At 28.9% G+C, this 22,587-nt stretch overlaps 5 protein-coding genes across 6 annotated transcripts; 3 read left to right on the top strand and 2 right to left on the bottom strand.

Moving 5' to 3' along the window:
- Positions 1-697, bottom strand: LOC113367993 (fibroblast growth factor receptor substrate 2-like; the record flags this gene model as incomplete). The annotated part of the gene is given in 1 exon segment (XM_026609554.1): positions 1-697. A coding segment is annotated over 1 exon segment (589 nt), but the record flags the coding sequence as incomplete, so codon positions are not given.
- A 224-nt stretch (positions 698-921) lies between these two features.
- Positions 922-2,606, top strand: LOC113366498 (UBX domain-containing protein 1-B-like). The gene is made up of 5 exons (XM_026608110.1): positions 922-1,103; positions 1,432-1,795; positions 1,876-2,075; positions 2,177-2,445; positions 2,518-2,606. Exons 1-5 carry the CDS (start codon positions 1,051-1,053, stop codon positions 2,562-2,564), a joined length of 933 nt encoding a protein of 310 aa, XP_026463895.1. The 5' UTR covers positions 922-1,050; the 3' UTR covers positions 2,565-2,606.
- Positions 2,607-3,810: 1,204 nt separating this feature from the next.
- LOC113366573 (solute carrier family 26 member 10-like) lies at positions 3,811-14,900 on the top strand (the record flags this gene model as incomplete). 2 transcript variants are annotated; one of them, XM_026608201.1, is given in 18 exon segments in its annotated part: positions 3,811-3,947; positions 6,822-6,963; positions 8,206-8,336; positions 11,775-11,939; positions 12,061-12,171; positions 12,236-12,297; positions 12,370-12,412; positions 12,492-12,559; positions 12,637-12,801; positions 12,873-12,977; positions 13,063-13,196; positions 13,301-13,463; positions 13,534-13,710; positions 13,774-13,922; positions 14,011-14,131; positions 14,224-14,367; positions 14,500-14,629; positions 14,720-14,900. In XM_026608201.1, coding segments are annotated over 17 exon segments (2,052 nt in total). In that variant the 3' UTR covers positions 14,866-14,900.
- Positions 14,901-15,303: 403 nt separating this feature from the next.
- LOC113365814 (protein lethal(2)denticleless-like) lies at positions 15,304-18,905 on the bottom strand. Its single transcript, XM_026607359.1, is given in 13 exon segments — positions 15,304-15,790; positions 15,865-15,999; positions 16,098-16,430; positions 16,433-16,491; positions 16,897-16,951; positions 16,954-17,085; positions 17,144-17,360; positions 17,473-17,548; positions 17,671-17,848; positions 17,967-18,105; positions 18,183-18,364; positions 18,450-18,628; positions 18,779-18,905. Coding segments are annotated over 12 exon segments (1,917 nt in total). The 5' UTR covers positions 18,496-18,628; positions 18,779-18,905; the 3' UTR covers positions 15,304-15,425.
- Positions 18,730-20,123, top strand: LOC113365805 (putative E3 ubiquitin-protein ligase UBR7). Its single transcript, XM_026607350.1, is given in 5 exon segments — positions 18,730-18,826; positions 18,972-19,224; positions 19,304-19,463; positions 19,466-19,513; positions 19,516-20,123. Coding segments are annotated over 4 exon segments (954 nt in total). The 5' UTR covers positions 18,730-18,826; positions 18,972-19,086.
- Positions 20,124-22,587: the final 2,464 nt, after the last annotated feature.

The following is a 22,587-nucleotide window of genomic DNA, read 5'->3' as shown; positions in this document are numbered from 1 at the left end:
ATACAGCTTCAGGGCTTAATGGCCCTGCTAAAGGAGATTCATCTAATCTTTGGTTAAGTTGTTGTACTAAGGGTGAAGGATCAAGATAATTACCATCCTGAACATTAACATTTGGGATTGATTGAATGCTAGTTCTAGCATTAGGAGGAGATCTACTTGAACTTATTCTTACATTATTCTGAGTACTAAAATTTCTGGCGGCAACTGCAGGTCCATTGCTTACAGCTGGAACAGGGTAGTCTGTTGAATTGTGAAGCTCTTCAACGGTTGTTGCGTTTCTTAAAATAAATGTTTGTAAAGTTTGGTAAAGAGCTTCAGCTCGTCTACATCTAAAGGCGTATATTCCTTGGCCAGTCTCACATCTACGACCAGATTCAAAACTGAACAAGTCTGCATCATAACCATAACGTCTAAGGGATTTCAAAGGCCAAATTGTAGGTTCTTTGTTTCTTCTGTGTAAAACCAATGCAGATTCTGTTACTTCTAACTGTCCGCTACCAGTAGGTACACCACTTTCATCAATATTTACAACACGAAATATATTAGGATGTAACTCATTAATATCATTTTGACTTTGTACACAACCCATGACATTAACTATTTAACAAATATTTCAAATGGTTTTCTTCACCCATTCCAAAGTCATAAATTTATTTAAAAATATAATTACGTATTAAAATATTAATTCTGACGTTTCATTGACATAATAATAAGTAATTGCCAATGACGTTTTATAACAAAAAGAACAGATCTTTAGTTTAGATAGGGCTGCCAACTACTAAGCATTCAAAAGCTAAAAATTTGAGAAAAATTGATTATTCAGAAATCAGTAGCTTTGCAAATGATAAAAAATGAATATTGTTTGAAATAAGGATATTATTTAGGTTTTAATAAGCATTTCCCACAGTATGATAATAAAAATAATGGTAAACATAATAGTTTTTCTATCAAGTTGTCATCATTTGTAGATCTCAGAATCCTCTTGTCATTTTGAGTTAAAATCTAATCTGTGAATTGACAACAAAATATAATTTTTGTATACAATCAAAAATGTCTGAAGATTTAAAAACATTAATGGACATGGGTTTCTCCAAACTCAAAGCGTAAGTTAAATATATAAATAATTATATTGTGAGAGGCACTGGCTTGTTTATTTATACCGGTTCTAAATTTATATTTATAATTCAAACTTTATATTTTGTATAAAGGTCGCCTGGATATAAATTGCTTGCAAATAAGAGTATAGTTATTTCATAAATTGTCTCAAAAATTTGTTATTTATATTTATAAATTTGTTGTTTGCTTTTTCTAATTTTATATATCACAAATATATTTAAAGGTGCTTGTTGATAGTTATAATATTATGATGATCATATATGAGATTATATTATTTATAAATTTAATCAGTATACTCTTTTATACAATTCTTAGAGAAAAGGCTCTTGCTGTAACCAATTACAAAGGCATTGAACCTGCAATGGATTGGTTATTGGCTCATGCTGATGATCCTGAGCCAGAAGAAAGTGCAGAAGAACACAAACCTCCAGAAGATACAATTGAATCGGCAACCTCAAACAGTGCTGAAGAAGCACAATCACTTAAATGTGAAGAATGTGGTAAACTATTCAAAACTCACTCTGAAGTTGAATACCACGCAGCAAAATCAGGCCACAGTCAGTTTGCTGAATCAACGGAAATTAAAAAACCACTTACGGAAGAAGAAAAAAAGGAGCAACTCATGAAACTAGAAGAGCGTTTAAAACAAAAGCGTAAAGAACGAGAAGAAAAAGAGAAGGTAAATGTAAAAGTTAAACCAAATAGCTAAAATATATATATTTTATGTATTCTCATAACACATATTGGAAATCTATAAAGGTGGAACAGCTTGAGCGGGAAAGATTAAGAATTAAATCAGGAAAGGATATGCTCGAAGCCAAGAAAAAACTTGAAGATATGGAAATTATGAAATTAGTTGCTGAAAGAAAACGAGAAAAAGAAGAAGATAAAAAAGCTAGAGAAAGAGTTAAAGCTCAAATAGAAGCTGATAAGGCTGCTAGAAGAGCAAAAGCAGCTGGGTAATTTTCTACATATGTGCTGATTACTTGGCAATTAATTGGCCCATAATAAACTGGGTCCATTATTCACTTTATCATGTTTTTAAAAATATATTTTGTAGTGTTGCAGAACCTGCACCTCCAATTCAACCAGTTCAAACAATTCAGCCAACAGTATCAAGGGATTATTCTTCTGCTAAGCTTCAAATACGAATGCCTGATGGTTCTGCATTTACACAATCATTCGGTGCAAAGGAACAACTTTCTGCTGTTCGTTTGTTTGTTCAAATGAAGAATTACTTTGGAGCAGATCAACCATTTACCTTAATGACTAATTTTCCTAAAAAAATATTCACAGAAGATGATTATGAAAAACCTTTAGACTCATTAGGTATATATTGCAGAATACAGTAATAATTATAATTGAAAATAATGTGTTATAATGCTATATATTAATTTGCAGGACTAGTACCAACAGCTGTTGTCATTGTAACAAAAGGTGGTGCGTAGGATTTGTGATGAATATATTTTTAAAAGATAAATGGTGTATGAAAAATATTTGAATGAAAGATTAGATGTATGATTTTATATATGATCATATGTAAATTATATTCATAATATAGAAATATAATTTTAGATTTTGTATTTATCAAAAAAAATATTGGCCGTTTTTTTTTTTTAAAAGAAGCTCTGTATTTTTCTACCGTCCAATAAAAAGAAACATAAAAATTGAGAATTGTGAGATATTTGAGAAACATGGACTTAATCTTCATTAGTCATGTGATGATCTGAAAAAATATGATCCTAATTGAAATGTTTTTTTATGGGGTACATATTTATTTTGGTTTCTTGCAAAATTTATTTTATTTTACAAAAGCAAATTTTTCACAAAATTCTATTACAGTTTGTGATAGTATTAAATATCATCTGGAATACTCGCATAGTAAATACTATAAGCATATAATAATAAATGTTATTTTTTTAAATTAGCTATGTACAAACCACTTTACAATTTTGTTCACTGATATCTTTACTTTAGCATGTATGCACTAACTCATTTAGTAAGTGTAATGAAAATATAATAAAAATAATTCTCGTTGAAATATAATATATATTTGGCTTAACTAGAATTATTTTTTATATTTTATTTTTATAAAAATAAAAACCTTTTACAAAATCCAAGATTAAAAGAACCTGAATCAGGGAATTAGCTTTTAGAAAAATTCGGGTCCTCTCGGACAATCCACGCGCGATTAACTTACAATTAGTTTTCAATAATAATTTCGAATGGTAAAATAAATAACAGGGTAATGCTTAATAATAAGCATTAAGATATCTTACCGATACTGATTCCAGTTTCAATTACATCATTATTATCTTCTTAATTTTACCTATAGCATTTCATTGAACGTGACGACGCTTTTTGTATGGTAGTGTTCGGCTTGAGTTATATCATTATTTTCGGTATGTGAGTGTTCGTGTTTCTCATGTCGATAAAATAGCATGCCTCTGTCCCATCAAATCTTAAAATTAAAACGCTTTGCCAGTACACTTTGCGGCGTTGAACAAACGCCAAACAAAACTGTTGCGCAGTGAAATAATAATATACTCTTATTGTTTCCACTAAATTCATTAAATAAAACAAATTTAAATCAACATGTGCCCAACTTAAAATTACAAAACTTCATAACATAAAATATATTATATAATACAAGTTCAGTTTGAAATTAAAGCTAATTAAATTCCATAAAACATATATTAATTTTGATGAAAATTTCATCATATGTATTAAATTATGTAATTAAAACAAATAGTTGAATTATAATCAATTATCAGTTCTCGCCACGTGCTAAACTCACGGATATAAAAGTTTATGTGCCTATGTACCTTAAGGTCAGTTTATCAAACAGAAAATATTCAAATTCAAATATTTTTTGTATACACACAATATCCGTAAAAATGGCTTATTGTATTTCAGAAATCTTCGGTCATTGATTTAATGTATATTTGAATAATGTATAATTTTAAAGAGCTAATTTAAATATGCGTATGCATTTTAATTTAATCTGTTTTAATTTAATTCTTATAACAAAATATTTTAAGATCTGTAGATTTTATTTTAACTATAAGTTATTTTATTTTACTAAAAATGGCGAGCTATACAATTTTCATTAATTAAATTAAATTTAAGGTAAAACAATAATTAGTATTTTGTTTGTATTCGGAAATCTTTGGTCATTGCATTAATTAAACATTTCCATTACAATAATTAAACTATGCGAATTAATTTTATTTTTATCTGTTTTAAATTGTTGCGATTGGAATATCTAAATATGATCCAAATGTTTATACATTAAAAATATTTTTTAAGACTGATCTAAATAGCTTTTACTATAGATTGCATCATATGATTGCAAAGTATTGTATTTTATTTTAGTTTATTTTTTAAGATCAATTTAACACTCAATTTAATACTCAATTTAATGTATATTTATTCTACAAAAATGGCATATTGTTTTTTACAAATCTTCATGTCATTAATTAAAAATTTTCATAATAAATGAAATATGCGAATACATTTTATTTTTAGTTGGAGCGGTAAAAACATTCATATATTTATGAATTAAATTTATTAATATTCTTTAAGACTAATTTATGGTATCTATAGATTTTCTATATCAAACAATTTTAAGTAATCAGAGCTACTTTTGACTCTGATAAAAAGCGAATCAATTTTTATTATGTAAAATCAATTTAAGACGATTTAATAATACATTTTTGTTTTCCGTACAAAATATCCCTAAAAACAGCTTAATTGCCTTTAAAAAAATTCGGTCATTACATTAATTAAAGAATCCATTACAATAATGAAAATATGCAAGTTCATTTTATTTTATAATTTGATGAATATTCATATACCTATCGATAAATATTTCTATTTATGATAAAGATATAATTGTTAATTAATCATTTAACAATATTTTTTAATACTAATCCAAGATATCAATATAAATTTTTAATATCGCATTATCAGAATATTTCGGTCGCCGCATAAGTTAAAAAATTACCTTACAATGTACTAATTAAAATATAGGAATTCATTTTGTGTAATCCAGGTTTAACTTGGTGGATATTTATATCAATATTGATAAATGTTTTTATATATAAGATTACAAATATATAGTGATTAGTCAATCAACTATAAATTTATAGAATCTTATAAGATATCTGTAGATTTTTACTATTGAATGTATCAAACAATTTAGAGCTATATAAGTGGCAAATCAATTTTTATTATTTAAGATAAATCGATAAGTTTAATTGAACGATATGTCTTTTTAATTATATCGTTGTGTTCATCAGTATTATTTTATATCGTTGAACTAGTAAATGTGTGTCACGAATCATCTAATTTATTAAAGACCACAATAATCAATAAATATGAACGTCAGTCAGTCTTAACAAGCTTATATATTTAGTATTTCTATTTGGAATATTTTCAATAGAAAAAAACACTTACATAAAAACGTAATAATGAATACTAGATACTGTTGAAAAATAAAAACTGCTATACTATGATAAATAATTTGTAATTTAATTATTTTCGTTATAAAATTTATTATTTTTATTGCTTATGATTGAAAAGTATTATCAGCTGTTTGTGATGAAACTTCTCCAACAACTTTAGTTTTTAGAACACAACGTTAGCCTATTCAAATCTATCAATAATCAAAATTTATCTAATATTGAATAAATTAAAAAAAAAACTATTTTTTAATAATGACTCTTATGTATATTACTGTAGAAAATATTTTGGCCATGATTTCCTACCTGACTTATTTACAATTCAGAGATAAGATAGGAAATACTTATCACTTCCTATCATTAGTTTGTGTGTTGCAAGTCTAAACTCATCTTATTTCATTGGTATATTGTTTCAAAGAAATATTTAGTCAAAAATATTCTTTTTATTGCAAAACTAGGTGTAAGTGGCATTTTGCCTTAAGGGAAGTTACACAAACTTCTCGATATTTGAGAAGTAATAAGAACTAGTTCTTATTATAATCACAGCTGTTTAGAAAAAATAAAAATGAAATTTCAAATTTGTAGATAATGAAGAAATTTTGTTGAATTGATTCATTCAAATTATGTACCAAAACGTCTCACAATAAAATAAAATGGCAATATAAATTATTTTTCACACACCATATAAAATGATCTAATCACTATATAATAATTTTAATCATTTATCATAGAATTTTATCTAGACTAAAAGAATACGTAATCTGCAGAGCAAATATTGACCAATGGTAAACTTTCAATTAAGGCCACATGTTTGTATAGCAACTATAAAGTATTGACCTTAACTCAACACGAGGACAGTCTTTGAACTCAATACAAAAAATATCAATAAATCCCTATTTTTTATTTGAAAAACATTCAATCAATAACAGAGCAATATAACAATACTGTTTGGTTTTGCCCTGGAGCAGGATACGATAAAGAAAACAAACTTTTCAAATGTTTTTGCGGATACTGTGTCGTGCAGACAATAATCATTATGAAGAATGAGTTTTATGCAAAAAATAACATATATAATGGCATGATATCGTTGTATGAAATCAGTAAATAACTCATACATGAGTTGCATGTAACATTTTATTATTCGTGCTAATAAAATATGGGTGCATCTTTTCAGAGAGTGTTATCTTATTCTTAAAATAAACAAAATATTAACATGGACCTGTGTGCTTTCTTAAATTTCAGTGTATAGAATTTTAACAATGTGTACGAAAAGGTGATTCGATGCCAATTTGAATAATACGAAATATTCTAAATTTTAGTTATAAATTTGAAAATTGAAAACCATTATGAGCAAAAACGCCAATGACAGAGGCAATGGGCCAACGTGAGTATTTGTCAAAATTTTGTTTTTAAAATTGAAATATGAATAATAATTTTATTTGATAAATACTATCCAATACTATTGTGAATATTTAACATGTTTAATATTATAATATGTTTGGTTTGATCTGAGCTGAAATATGATCTGAAAGATTCATCATAACTGGACATTTTTAATATGGGAGACAAATTTACTTCAGTTAACTTCTTACAATATATTTTCCAAATTATTTTAAATCTAAATTTAATCGATACAAACTCTTACTTTTAAATTCAGTTATTTTACATGTTTATTCTACAAATGTGTATTTCAATTCCAAAATTCAAATTACTTTACATCTAATTTTAATCCAAGCAAGTCCTTACAAATTTTAAATTTCGATGATCGGTTATTAAATTTGATATTGAATATTAAATGAATAATGATATTAATTTAACATTCCAAAATTAAATGATAATTGTGGTTATGCCATATTTTGCATGACTACTGATATTTTGATCGCTAAAAGTAGATCAATATTCATGAATAGTGGGAAAACATGACTTTGCATATTGACTCAAAATATAATATCTCTCATTATTAGAAATGTTTGCAAATTGAAAATGCAAATTTAGAACATACGATTTTTTCATATGTGTGCATTTATATCTTTAACCGACATCATATTTATTTATTATATCATCCTAGGAAAATACCATGTTCTACAACTTCGATCGCGACGGTTTAAAGTCAAATCCTTCACAAAAATATAAAATCAAAAAAATATATTATTACTATATTTAATACATTTGTATTGTTATTAAAGAATGAATCTGCATGTAGCAAAAAGTGTCACATTAGAATATTTGGAAATAATCTATTTTTAGTAGCACGTGGAGCATCAGAGTAGTAATATTAAGATGTTGAATTTTCAAGTCTTGTTTCAGAAATAGAGTTCAAGTACATCATTATTTACATAAATAGGTCAATTAATATAAAAACAAATTCATGACATTGTTCATAATATTGCTATTAATTTAATATATAAAACTTTAAATATAATTATTACTTTTACGGTTTTACTAGTCAATGATCCCAATGGAGTTATAATTGAATAGGACTATTATAAGGATTTGAAAATTTGATTATCTCTGTAAAATAAAGACTACGACCGTGGAGCATAGTGTTGAATAGATGAGGATGTACGAATTTCTTTAAAATTTTCTGGTTTTCACAGATTTCTATTTATTTTTCTTTCTATTATAGAAAACCAGGACCAGCAACGCCTTTGATAGCAGTAACAACCAGAGGCCTTGGTACTTACCAAATTACCAGAAATGTACAAACTACAGAACAAGTTCAAATTGCAGGCGGCTATGATCCACCAAAAAGCCATTGTAAGTTTTATTATGTAATCAACCGAAATATCCAAATAAAAAACCCTGATCGATGATATAACACACGTTTTTCAATTTAAGAAATAATTGGATAATATCGTAGCAATAATGTTGCATAAAACAGTTGCAATTATACCAATTAGTTGGTAATGAATAACTTTGATATTATATTACTGAATTAAATAAATTGGTTTGCAAAATAATTAAGATTTAGTTTTACTCTATTTCTTTAAATTTGGTATTATATAAAAGTTGTCAGTAAAATTATATAACCCACACAATTCTAAAACTAGATATAACGTTTTCTATTTTGAAATGGACAATCTTAGCAACGTTCAGAAAACAGTGTTTATTTTTTTAATTAGGAATTTTTGAAAAACATTACATTCTAAGAATAATATTCAAACTGTCATTAAATCAGTATTTTAAAGATAATTCCAAATCGATCAAATTATATGTATGTGCACGTGTATGGTTCTCTAACGATTTATTTTTAAATAGACCTGAATGCAAGAAATGTTTTTCTTGCTCGTTCTGGAAAAGCACTTATTTATTCATTAAGTATAGTTTTCAGAAAATCATCATTAGGTTGTGGTTAGCAATAATAATAATATTGACTAATTGACATAAATTAAAAATATTTTTCATATTAAAAACAGGCAAAAATATTTTATTTTCTAATTCAAATTATAAGTGAACAAGACATTCAAAAATCATTCTGAGGTTAGCATGGTTAAGAGAAGACTACCCAGTGGTAAAATTTCTATTTTTGAAAAATTCGATACCTCCAAAATGCTATGAAATGATTTTGAGAAATTTGAGAAATTTAGTTTTAAGAAAATGCATGTCACACCCTCGAGTTAAGACGTTAAAATTTTAATGAATGGCAAAATTTGTAACACGTTTTTTAAATTCTATTTTTAAATAACAGATTTCTACTGTATATATATGATAAAATAATGTTATCAATTCAAACATTTGCTCATACTAATATTGAAATATTCACATATTCTCAGTATTCAAACATGTATGACTAATTGTAGAAATAACTTCTCAACTTTTTTACATGATTATACAGTTGTTTTACCATGAGATTTTTTATATAATTGTTTTTCGACTTCTTTGTTTACAAAAGTCACATCCATATTTAACAAAACTCTCATTTTTCTATATTGTTGTAAAAAATAAATGACTTTATATACGTCAATGTTTTTTAAATATGGTAAGGTGGCAAAAGTAAATGTCTACGAAAATTAAAACTCTAGAAATTCGAGAACTTGGATATTATTGGTTTCCATTTTCACACACTCTCATTGTTTTGATAATCCAAATATACATTAGTTTTGTTTTGATAATCCAAGATATAAGTTTGCATATAAAGAATTTTATTTGTTTGTAATTATGAATCTCATTTAACAATTAGCTGACGCATCGAGACAAAGCCCAAGTTTCACATTAAATGAGTATTTGTATGTCATTAAATTTGATATGAACTTACATTCCAAGTATTGTAGTATTAAACTAATTACATGGCACACAAACATATTTTAGAAGTGATAATTAATTCAAGGTCGTCACAAAATGCTTATATGTATTCTAGAGCATGCTTGTCGTTTTTAAAAGATATTCAATTATATTTCGATCACGTACATCTTATAAATGGAAAATTTGATTTGGATTCTTTCGCAAAAATGATGATATAAAGAGCAGTTATAAAATGTCACGTTTGCACGAGTCAGCAATTATTTATCATTAACAAACATAAAGTATTTTTTTAATTATTTAATTGTATTAATTTAATTCTTTGTTCATTGTGACGGTTCTGGAGATATAATTATATAATAAGATAATAGGTTAAAACAAAGGTGACCATAGTCTGGATAGTTTGCCCGGGATAGTTCCGGGGGTAGAACGATGTAGTATTATCAATGAACGTGATTTTACTATCATAGTACGACGTAGTAAGTCGTAGTACGGTGTAGTTTTATCAATGAACGTGAGTGTACTATCATAGTATTATCAATGAACGTGATTTTACTATCATAGTACGACGTAGTAAGTCGTAGTACGGTGTAGTTTTATCAATGAACGAGGTTCTATCATAGTATTATCAATGAACGTGATTTTACTATCATAGTACGACGTAATAAGTCTAGTACGGTGTAGTTTTATCATGAACGTGAGTGTACTATCATAGTATTATCAATGAACGTGATTTTACTATCATAGTACGACGTAGTAAGTCGTAGTACGGTGTAGTTTTATCAATGAACGTGAGTGTACTATCATAGTATTATCAATGAACGTGATTTTACTATCATAGTACGACGTAGTAAGTCGTAGTACGGTGTAGTTTTATCAATGAACGTGAGTGTACTATCATAGTATTATCAATGAACGTGATTTTACTATCATAGTACGACGTAGTAAGTCGTAGTACGGTGTAGTTTATCAATGAACGTGAGTGTACTATCATAGTATTATCAATGAACGTGATTTTACTATCATAGTACGACGTAGTAGTCGTAGTACGGTGTAGTTTTATCAATGAACGTGAGTGTACTATCATAGTATTATCAATGAACGTGATTTTACTATCATAGTACGACGTAGTAAGTCGTAGTACGGTGTAGTTTTATCAATGAACGTGAGTGTACTATCATAGTATTATCAATGAACGTGATTTTACTATCATAGTACGACGTAGTAAGTCGTAGTACGGTGTAGTTTTATCAATGAACGTGAGTGTACTATCATAGTATTATCAATGAACGTGATTTTACTATCATAGTACGACGTAGTAAGTCGTAGTACGGTGTAGTTTTATCAATGAACGTGATTTTACTATCATAGTACGACGTAGTAAGTCGTAGTACGGTGTAGTTTTATCAATGAACGTGAGTGTACTATCATAGTATTATCAATGAACGTGATTTTACTATCATAGTACGACGTAGTAAGTCGTAGTACGGTGTAGTTAACAATGAACGTGAGTGTACTATCATAGTATTATCAATGAACGTGATTTTACTATCATAGTACGACGTAGTAAGTCGTAGTACGGTGTAGTTTTATCAATGAACGTGAGTGTACTATCATAGTATTATCAATGAACGTGATTTTACTATCATAGTACGATGTAGTAAGTCGTAGTACGGTGTAGTTTTATCAATGAACGTGAGTGTACTATCATAGTACGACGTAGCAAATCGTAGTACGATGTAGTATTATCAATGAGCGTGATTATACTATCATAGTACGACGTAGTAAGTCGTAGTACGATGTAGTATAATCAATGAACATGAGTATACTATCATAGTACGACGTAGAAAGTCGATGTAGTATATTATGAATAAACATGATTGTACGACGAATCAAGTGTGATGGTAGTCCAACTTTTTTCCTGAATTTTGTTTTCAATTTTCATCTTAATTTCAGGTTGTAGTTTGGCTTGCTGTCCAAAACCAAAATGTGATCGATGTTGGAAAATTACGCGTTCAGTTTGTCCCATACTGGATTGGCTGCCCGGGTATTCCCTCAAACGAGATCTATTCGGGGACATGATAGCGGGCATGACAACTGCAATAATGCATGTACCGCAAGGTATTCACATCAAATCAACTTGATTAGCATAATAAAATACTTTTGTTTTCATCGTTGCACAATTTTATTATTCACAATATTATATTTATTAGCAATTTGATGCAAAATGTGTATTTCGCAGGTATGGCATATGCTTTGTTAGCAAATGTTATTCCAACAGCAGGATTATATATGGCTTTCTTTCCTGCATTGGTTTATGTAGTTTTTGGGTCATCCAGACATGTATCCATGGGTAATTACAAACATATTTTACAATTTTATTGCCAATTGTATACTGAAAATTATTTATTTCGCAGGAACATTTGCTGTAGTTAGTATAATGGTAGGAAAAATTGTTCAAGAATACGCCTATTTTCCAGTAAGCATAAAAAAATTATACGGACACGAATAATGTATAATATACAATTTTTAAATATTTTTATCATTTTAGGACGGTGTAGAGAAAAATACAGGAGATACGACCACAATTCCTGGTTAGACCCAATTTTAAATTGTCTTATTTTTACTGAATTATGTAATTAAATTTAAATTAAAAAGACTGAATAATTTTAGACCCTGATGTGCAATACGATCCTACAGAAGTGGCAACCGCAGTTACATTTCTGGCTGGAATTTATCTGGTAAGCACTGGATTAAACTGGGATATCAAAAATATCATTTTTGCTAGAACATGAATTCCATAATATATTAATTTCAGCTTATCATGTGGATTTTTCGTCTAGGGGCTCTTAGTACTTTGTTATGCGAGCCCCTGATAAACGGTTTTACTACAGCCGCTGCTGTTGCGGTTCTCATCAGCCAAATGAAAGATTTATTGGGCCTTAAAATTCCGAGACACAATGGAATGTTTAGTCTTCCCTATGTAATTTAATAAAATTATCATAAAATCATATATTCAAATTGACTGGTTCATTCAAATTCAATTTCTTTCAGAACTTATACGAAACAATTATAGGTTTACCGACCGCTAATACTGCTACTATAATAGTATCAATATCTGTGATATTTGTGATGACATTGAATAACGAACTACTTAAGGTAAATCTTAAATGCCTTAAATCCTTGAAGCATAACATATGAAGAATATTAAAACCCAAATTTATTTTAAATTATTGTTTTCCAGCCTTGGTTGGGTAAACGATGTCGGATGCCAGTTCCTGCGGAACTATTGTGCGCCATAGCAGGCACCGCTGTTTCATACCTTCTTGATCTTAAGCAAAACTACAATGTGCCCATTGTTGGAGAAATACCCACGGGGTAGGTAACGTAAGTAAGTGATCCGGCTCACTTTTAAATAAATTCAATTTTAAAGAATTGGTTTTTGTCTTAAAATGTGGCTATATATAATTTTTAATTTACAGTTTGCCAACACCAAGTTATCCACGATTTTCTTTACTACGTTTGGTAGCTGTCGATACAATCGCCGTTGCCATTGTTTCCTATTCCATCGTGATGTCTTTAGGATTGATATTTGCGAGACGCCTTGGATATACCATAAGGCCAAATCAAGAACTTCTAGCAATGGTATAGCTAATATAGTTTCTAATTGATCACAACCATATATTGCATTTTTTATATTTAAATATTATTTTAGGGTTTGGCAAATTTGGTAGGAGCTGGATTTTCATGTATTCCCATTGCTTGTTCATTGACCAGAACCATGATCCAGGCAAATATAGGAGGAAAAACGCAAATGGCGACGGTCATATCAGCTTCTATTATATTAATCGTACTTTTATGGATTGCTCCTTACTTACAGTATTTACCACGTGTAAGTTTTGAATTTCCGGAAATAAATAAATGAAAGTGGTTATTAAATTATTTTAATTTGTAGGGAGTTCTGGCAGCTATTATATTAGTCGCTTTGAAAGGAATGTTCATGCAAGTAAAAGATTTGAAACGATTTTGGCTACTGGGCCCTATACATGCTGCTATATGGGTAGGAACATTTTTAGGAGTTGTCTTCATTAGCATTGATATGGGGTGAATAATTTTTGAAAATTTTTATAAACAGTTTAATTTCCGTTTATTTGAAATGATTAGTTATGAGCAAAAATAATGTATTTGCAAGGTTGCTAATTGGCGTCGTGCTATCTTTGATGACTTTATGGTTTGGAAATAGATCGAATTGCAAAGTGATGGGTCGTATACCAGGAACTGACTTATATGCTGATGTTAGTTCATACAAACTGGTAATATTATATATTTATTAATCATTTTAAATGAATATAAACTTATATATCTAAATAATTAATTCCAATCTTATTTGTTATCATAATCTAAGGCTGAAGAATTACCACATATTAAAATTATTCATTACGATGGAAATATCAGTTTTGCCGCATCAAGCAGTTTCAAGAAATCCATTCTCAAAAATATACAATTTGCTCCCGCACATGAGGAAGAAGAAGCATTGCGGGATACAAAAGTAAATTCTTTATTGATCTTAGAGTTGGATATAGTTTAATAGAAAATCACTTTGATACCAAATCTAATAAAATTGAAAATATTATTTTAAACATGAAGTACTCTCAAAATAAAATAAAATTTTCAATTTCAGTCAGTCCGTGTCATAATTTTGGACATGAGTTCTGTTCGCCATGCAGATGCCGAGGGAATGTGTTTTCTGTTTCAAATGAAACATGAACTATCTCAAAAAAATATTAGTATTACAATGGCAGCCCCAAGTGGTAAGTTTACACAAAATTATCTGTTGAAATTAGCACTTGTAGATGGTTTCTTATTATTATTGTTATTATTATTAATATTATTATTTGCAGATGGAGTATTAGAAGTAATTCGTAGATTAGAAAGCATTGGACCAAAGTCTTGTGCTGCTTTGAAAACAACAAAAGCAATAGAAGCCTTTCCTACAATTCATGATGCAGTAATACATTGCCAACAAACTCTTAATGAATCTGTATAATGATACCGATACTGTAAATTGTAATAATCCTGTACTTACACAGATGTTTATCCTACTTAACACAATGATAGAAGGATTACTGATTTACATGTAATAATAATTTTCGATAAACACTTTTTTAAATAAAAAGGATTATTTTTATATTAAATTATTTATTAAAAATATTTTATATACCTTTAAAATATATAACAACTCTAAATACCTTATGCCTAGGTGAGATGTTTATTTCATTAATAGTTTATAATATCACTTTCAACATAAAATAAAAAATGTATATGCATTAATTTAACTTTTTGGGCATAAATGCAATTTAGTCATTTTGTTTACTTAATACTACTAATACTATCAGCAAATGTAAATGTAACCATCTCTTGAAGTTACATTCAATTTTTCATAAATATTGTGTCATAAAAATTGAAAGCTTACTTCATATAAAAATACAGTTAATATCATCAGTTATATATATATATGGCAAAATATAGAATTAAATAATAAAGATAAGGGCTATGCTAAAAATGTACAGGTACAGAACTCTAAAGACGAAGCAGATAATTCTTGATTCATTCTTGATGTAAAGAATGTTTTCTTTTCATAACAGTGAAGAATCTAAGTAAAGTGTTTTCACTTTTAGGAGTTTTTAGTACATTATCCGAACTAGATTTATTCCGACTTCTTCTTGAAGGTGTACCATGAAACTTAGGACTTTCTTCAACATGGCCATTAGGAGACCCAAATTCTTTAACATCATCAAGAGGTGAAGCAAAGTTTTCATAAAGCCGCTTTTGCTTAATGTGCCTTGTGAGCCAATCTACATTCTCCTTACATTTTTTCTTTGGAGAAATAGTCCTCAAATGTGGTGCTTCACCATTCAGAACATAATTTGGCAAATTTATAGTAGGAGAGGTAAATTTAGAGCTCTTGATGACTGTGGTGTTGAAATTAGGGATTTGCAACGATCATTTATGGGAGTTAGAGGCAATATTGAAGTGTTTGAGCAACCTGGTTCACATTTTTCATTTTCTTCTATGATTGTACTTAATTCTGCGCTTGTTCCACACTGTTCAAATAAACGTCTTGCTCCTCTATTTTCTAGATGAATTCGTTTCTTTTCTGGTGCATGATCTTCGTCTATATCTGAGGCACCTAACATGTCACTAGAATTTCTTTTCAAAAACCTGCTGCTAGACTGGGTATTTAACATTTGACATTTGATACAATTTTTGTCTTGTAACCATTGTTAATGGGTGTACGAGATTCACAATTATCACATTGCATTTTAGACTTCAAATTACTTCCAGTTGATGGTGTTTTCTCACTCCTACCAACCCATCTTTTACACACTTCTTGTGTATATTCTAAAGATCCTAATTCTTTATTTGGAATTGCATAGTTATCCATTTTTTTATTTTGGCCTCTTAATAATGTATGGTCAACATCTTCTGAGCCTACTCGCCATACTTTGTGCTTTGCATCATCACTACAAGTAATAATCTTTGGTTCTCCTTGAGCACACCAGGCAACACACGTAACTTCAGCCGCATGGCCTTCCAGGGCCACAAGTGGTGTGGGCAGTCAACATTCCAAATATAAGCTCGCTCATCACTACTTCCTTCACTGGCTAAATACCTAATGAGTTAAATTCATTTTCAAAATTACTGATCTTCAATGTAATTCAACTTAACTCGATATTTGAATTCACTGAGTTTGAAAGCAACTTCATAAAATAAATAATGGTACATCATATAAATGTATATACTATCTACTCACTTGTACAATAAAGATGAATAATGAAAAAAACAACAGTACAAAAATCAACATTGCAAAATTAATTTACAATGATTAGGTAATATGCGCATGTCCATTATATGAAAATAATAAAGATTTAATATATATATATATATATATATATATATATATATATATTTATATTATATATATATCTATATTATATTATAATTTATTTAATATATAGAATATATATATAATTATATATATATATACTATATATAATAATTTAAAATTGAATCCTACCTTCCATCAGCACTCAAAGCAGACTTGACATAAAATGTAGCATTTTCTAAACCCGATATATATTTATAGGGCGATTATGTCCTCCACTAGCATTATAGCAATATATTCGATTATCCATACAATTTGCATACAATCTTGATCTTGTATGATCTAGTATTAAATTTGTGAAACCTTTGCAAGCACTGGAGCCTGATGAAATAAATAATATTAGATATATAAATTAAATTATTTTGTTTTATTAATATACCTGCATAACTTAATGAATGTTTTGGTAAAGGTTCTCTTTTTGCATTAGAATATGTTTTACGTAAATCCCAAATTTTAATGACTCCATCACCAGCACCACATGAAATTAAGTCATATGAGTCACGGAAAACTAATCCTGTTATACTATGAGGTCGTGATAAACTAGAAGATAGTCCTCCACTACCCGGAGTTTGCCCTCCCCGGATCTTTTTTCTATGCTGCTTGAGACAAGTGATTTATTTAATAATGATTTAATGTATTAATTAAATTAAAGCATTTAAAGCATATTTATTAATTAAATATGCTTTTAATATATTACAGATGATCTACCTGACTTGGAGTTGTTGATGCTGCACCATGACAAATGAAGATCACATCATCAGCTCGTGTTTGATAACCAGACAACCTTACAATTTATCATAAAATTATGTTAAAAAATATTTTCAAATACAATGTGACCATATTGAGTAATTTACAAAAATAGTAATAAGGTCACTTATATAATAAAATTGTTCAACTTATAAACAACCTGCTGCTGATCGTACATCCCATATATATATAGCACCATCACGACCGCCAGTGGCAAAAACAGCTGGATCCTCAGGGCGAAAACACACTGTTTTTAATGATCTCGTATGACCAGAAAATATACGAATAGGGTTTGGCCTATTTTCATCAAAATCCCAAAGACGAGCAGTATGATCTCCTATAACAAATAATTTTATTTGATACAATAATACTTAATAACTGTAGACTCCTTAATATGTTAACACATCAGAAACAAACAAAATAATGTTTTATCATAAATTAATATGAAAACCAACCTGATGCAGAAACTATCTGAGTATTATATGGCATCCAAGCTAGATCAAAAACTGCATTATGATGGCATTGTCTTCCCTCTAATGGTTGGTTTGCAACACTTTCGGAAGATGCAGGTAGTGTTGTGTCATGAAAAGCAATCTGATAAGCAAAAAAAAGTATAAATTCCTATGGTTAAAAATTAACTGCAATTATACATTCATTATTGATAAACTCACCATTCCATCTTCATTGGCAATTGCTAGTATATGCTCAAAACCTTTTGCAACCGCAAATTTGGCAGCCAAAATAGGTGGCTCGGGATTATAGTCAGCGCCATCAGTAGATGGTAAAATACCTGACCAAGAATCTTTTGGGTCAACAACTAGCCTACACAATGCACTATCATAGTTTGTCCAAGCTATTGAATATAATATATAATAAGTTATTGAATTAAATATAATTTATAAATATAATATTAATAAGTGATTACTACAAAAACCTACATTTTCCGTAAAATCTATTAGTGAAAGACACAACATCATTAATCATTGTTATCCTAAATGTAGTTTATCATTAATATTAAAGGGCTAGTTTTGCATGAAATGAGCGCACTTTTACGTTGTCAAGCTATGTCAAATTGCGCGCAAAATTAGTGAAAAATGGCCTCGGAAGAATGCACAACCTAAAAACAAAAATATTTCACATTATGCAAAAATAATAAAATCAAGACTATATTTTGTAAACTATATTAATTACTTTATTTGATTTTATACGGTTATTTGTTCTAGATTATACCTAATTTATTATTTATATAAAGCACTGTGTGACTTACATGGATTAGGCACATTATAACGAATGAATTTACAATAATTACATAGTGGTATATTTAATGCCTTAATAATTAAAAATGTAAAAAATGAAACTATTATTAACGATATGGCTCATTCATTATTTATTCATTTTGTATTTTACTAAAATACAAAATTTTCTACATGTTGACACATATCAAACACTTCTAATTTCAGACTGTTTCTATCTGTCAAAATTTTGGTTTGTGATTATTCCGCCAAAATTCTAAACATCTCCAATGCGTAAACAACATTAATTTTATTTCTTCTTCTGACTAAAATAATAACAGTTATGGCTGAATCACTAAATATTAGTAATGAGGACAATGGAGTTACTATGGTAGACGTCTTGAGAGACGAGGAAGCTCTGGAAGAAGATGCTCATGCAGTTTTAGGAGGATCTGATGATAAATTTTGTACATATTCGAATGTAAATATATACAGTACATGTTTTCATAAATTAATTTGAGGGCTACTTTTGTAAAAAAAACAACTTTTTAATTTTTCAGGGCTATGTCAAAAGACAAGCTTTATATGCTTGCAGAACTTGTAACACAAAAACATCTCAGGATGCCGGTATTTGTTTGGCTTGCAGTTACCATTGCCATGAAAATCACGATCTCATTGAGTTATATACAAAACGTAATTTTCGTTGTGATTGTGGTAGCTCAAAATGCCTGGAATCAAATGTAATTTAGATCCCTTCAAGTCAGAAGATAATTTGATAACAAATACAATCAGAATTTTTCTGGTCTTTATTGCACCTGCCATAGACCTTATCCTGATCCTGAGGATAAAACTCCTGATGAGATGATACAGTGCATCGTTTGTGAAGATTGGTACCATACGCGACATTTGGGAGTAGCAGTACCATCTGCCGAAGATTATTCTGAAATGGTTTGTTTTGGATGTGTAAACAAAAACGACTTTTTGCTTAATTATGCTGTTTATGATGTGACAAAGGGTGATGATGAAGAGAAAGAAATAGATGTTGAAACTCCATCCAAGAAGCTTAAGACAGAATCCAATGTTTCAATTTCACAAACTGTTGATGGATGTGTGAAACCAATTTCAAGCACAGCCCCAAAAACTACTCTCTTTTTTTCTGAAGGCTGGAGAGAAAAATTATGTAAATGTACCAATTGCTCGAAAACTTATTCAGACTTGAAAGTAGAATTTCTGATAGATTTAGAAGACCGCGCACAGTATTATGAAGAGCAGGGTAAATTTAAGGCTATAAAACATCACAATATGAAAATGGTTTTAAGAGCACTTTCTTCACTTGGTCACGTACAGCAGATTGATGCCATTACAGAGTATAATAAATGACTGCAAATTAAAGGAATATTTGCAAACATTTGCTGATAATAAAAAGATTGTTACAGAAGAAGATATTAAAATATTTTTTAATTCTATGAAAGAAAATCGGCCTACATCAATTCCTCAACCCAAATTTCTGTCGCTAAATGTATTTTAAATTTAATTTTTATATCCTAAATGGATTGCAAAATCATTCATATGTTTTTACCAAATAACCATTTATGCATATTTTTGTAGAATATGAAAATTAATGTATTGGATTTTGAATGTTAATAAAAACAGATGTTATAATCTTAATCAATTTAAATGTTTTATTGTCAATTGGCTTTTGATAATTTTTTTTCTGAAAAATTAATGAATCATAGAAACTATCTGAACTTTTAATATGCATATATTAGTTTTTAGCTTAAAAAATAAATTATTTATAAATTGCATTTATAAAAATAGATAATCTCAATAATAAAATATTAAAAATGCATTATATAATATATATATTTTTATACAATTTTTCTCTGATATTTGGTTTCATATAGAAAAAAAAAACAATATCTTAACTTCACTTATTATCACAATTATGTACTAAGATTTCTTTTTGAAGAAAATTGTTTCAATTATTTACATTGTTCAGCCTTTGTCACTGCTATAAATATATACTATTACAATTTACATATAAAATCTGTATTACCTATATAACATAAAAAACAATTAAAACTATTAAAACAGTAACCTTTGTACCCCTTATAGATTTAATTCAGCAATGAAAATTATTAGGAAATAGGATAAGGTATTACATCATAATATTTCTACCAAAGCGATGATAGTAATTTCCAGAAACATGATGGGCCTGTCGACCCAGCAGAGGCATGTGTGTTTTAACAATGTATTGTTCAACAACTCCACACTCGTAAGAGATGAAACTAGGAGATTCCTATGAACAACTAGATCAAATGCAGATAGCTTCCAAGCATAACCGATAACAGTACAAAATATAAAAACAACACTGAATTTACTTTCACTTCACACTTCACAGTCTGTTAAACGCAAGAAGGAATAACACGAAGCAAAACAGTATAAGACACTAATTTGGTATTTGTTTGACTTTAGCACGTCTCAACATGCAATATAGTTTATCCATCAAACTCATGCAAAAATATAGATATGCACCTTTTGTTTTCCAGATATATAACCATGTCTTAAAATTGTATATATCTCAAACAAGTTTCTTCCGAATACAAGATCAATATTGATCTACTTTTTCAAAGCATATTGGTTCTGCATTATTATAATGCTTTGTAGCATCAGTCTGTACTCCAATAATTTACAATAATTTTCATTTTAAATAAGATTTACACAAGATAGAGCTTCTACTTGTTTGTTTTCTTGTTCCAATAAAAACAACATATCTCTCAAATTGACTCGTTTTAACCGAGGTCTCAAGGGAGCAGCTGGTCGGCCACTTGAGCTGCTTGAACTTCCAACCTGAAATGTAATACAGATTTTTAATATAATTTTTCTTCAATACTATATTTATATATCAATGTTTTATTATTAATATATTTATAGTATATAATATATAAAAATTTATCAAGGAATTGATCATATAGCATATCTGATTTAATTATAATAATTTACATTATATAATATAGTTTTATAATGTAATGATTATGCATAAATAATGAATAATTGTTTTTAATGTTATTTAATCCTAAACAGTAAATAATTTCAGTAAAAATATTTAGTTTGAATTACAAAATATTCAAGAATTTTTTTTATTCAAAAACTGGTTTTCAAAAATACCCATGCAGCAATGATTACCTGAACATTGGCACTGGATTCTTCTAATTTAGCCTTTTTCCTAGGTCCAATTGCCTGCAAAGCCGTTAGATTAGCCCCCTCTGCCGTAATTCCTCCATTTCCGCTCTTTGCATTTCTTTAGCTTTTGCCTTAAGGGCTTGTTCAGGATCTTCCGATTTACTTCTAGATTTAGCAGCACGCAATAGCATTTCACGTTCCTGTTCTCATGCCTTTTGCGCTCTGCCCGATCAAGTTCTTCAAGAAACTTCAACTGACCCTTCACATCTTGTGTTGTTTCATAACGTGGGTCAAGCTGTAAATGGTTAAATATATCTATTATATAGTCTGTTAATAAATATTTGTAATTTTAATGAGATTTAATGGTACCTTATGACATCTATCCGATGCTCAGCTATCACAGCCAATTTCTCTATAATATTTTTTAATCTTCTTTGTAGCATGGGATATTAAAGCCATGACGTCCGGGACTTGGATCCTCCAATCCATGTTTAGCTGATATTTGCCTAATTTTAGCTTGCAAGGGTGCCGACTGCAAAAATATTTCATCTTTACATGATCTAATTTGGGTTCCTATCATTTCTGTTGATCCTAAAATTCTCTGAGTTTCTTCTGCTAAATTTACACCACCCATGGCCGCAACATCATTTATATCATCATC

Source organism: Ctenocephalides felis, unplaced genomic scaffold (assembly GCF_003426905.1).
Source record: "Ctenocephalides felis isolate EL2017-DRISC unplaced genomic scaffold, ASM342690v1 CF-g0.4_SCAFFOLD_01170, whole genome shotgun sequence".
Taxonomy (NCBI): domain Eukaryota; kingdom Metazoa; phylum Arthropoda; class Insecta; order Siphonaptera; family Pulicidae; genus Ctenocephalides; species Ctenocephalides felis.
Note: the sequence above shows the minus strand (reverse complement) of the source record. Positions and strands in the feature narration are given on the sequence as shown.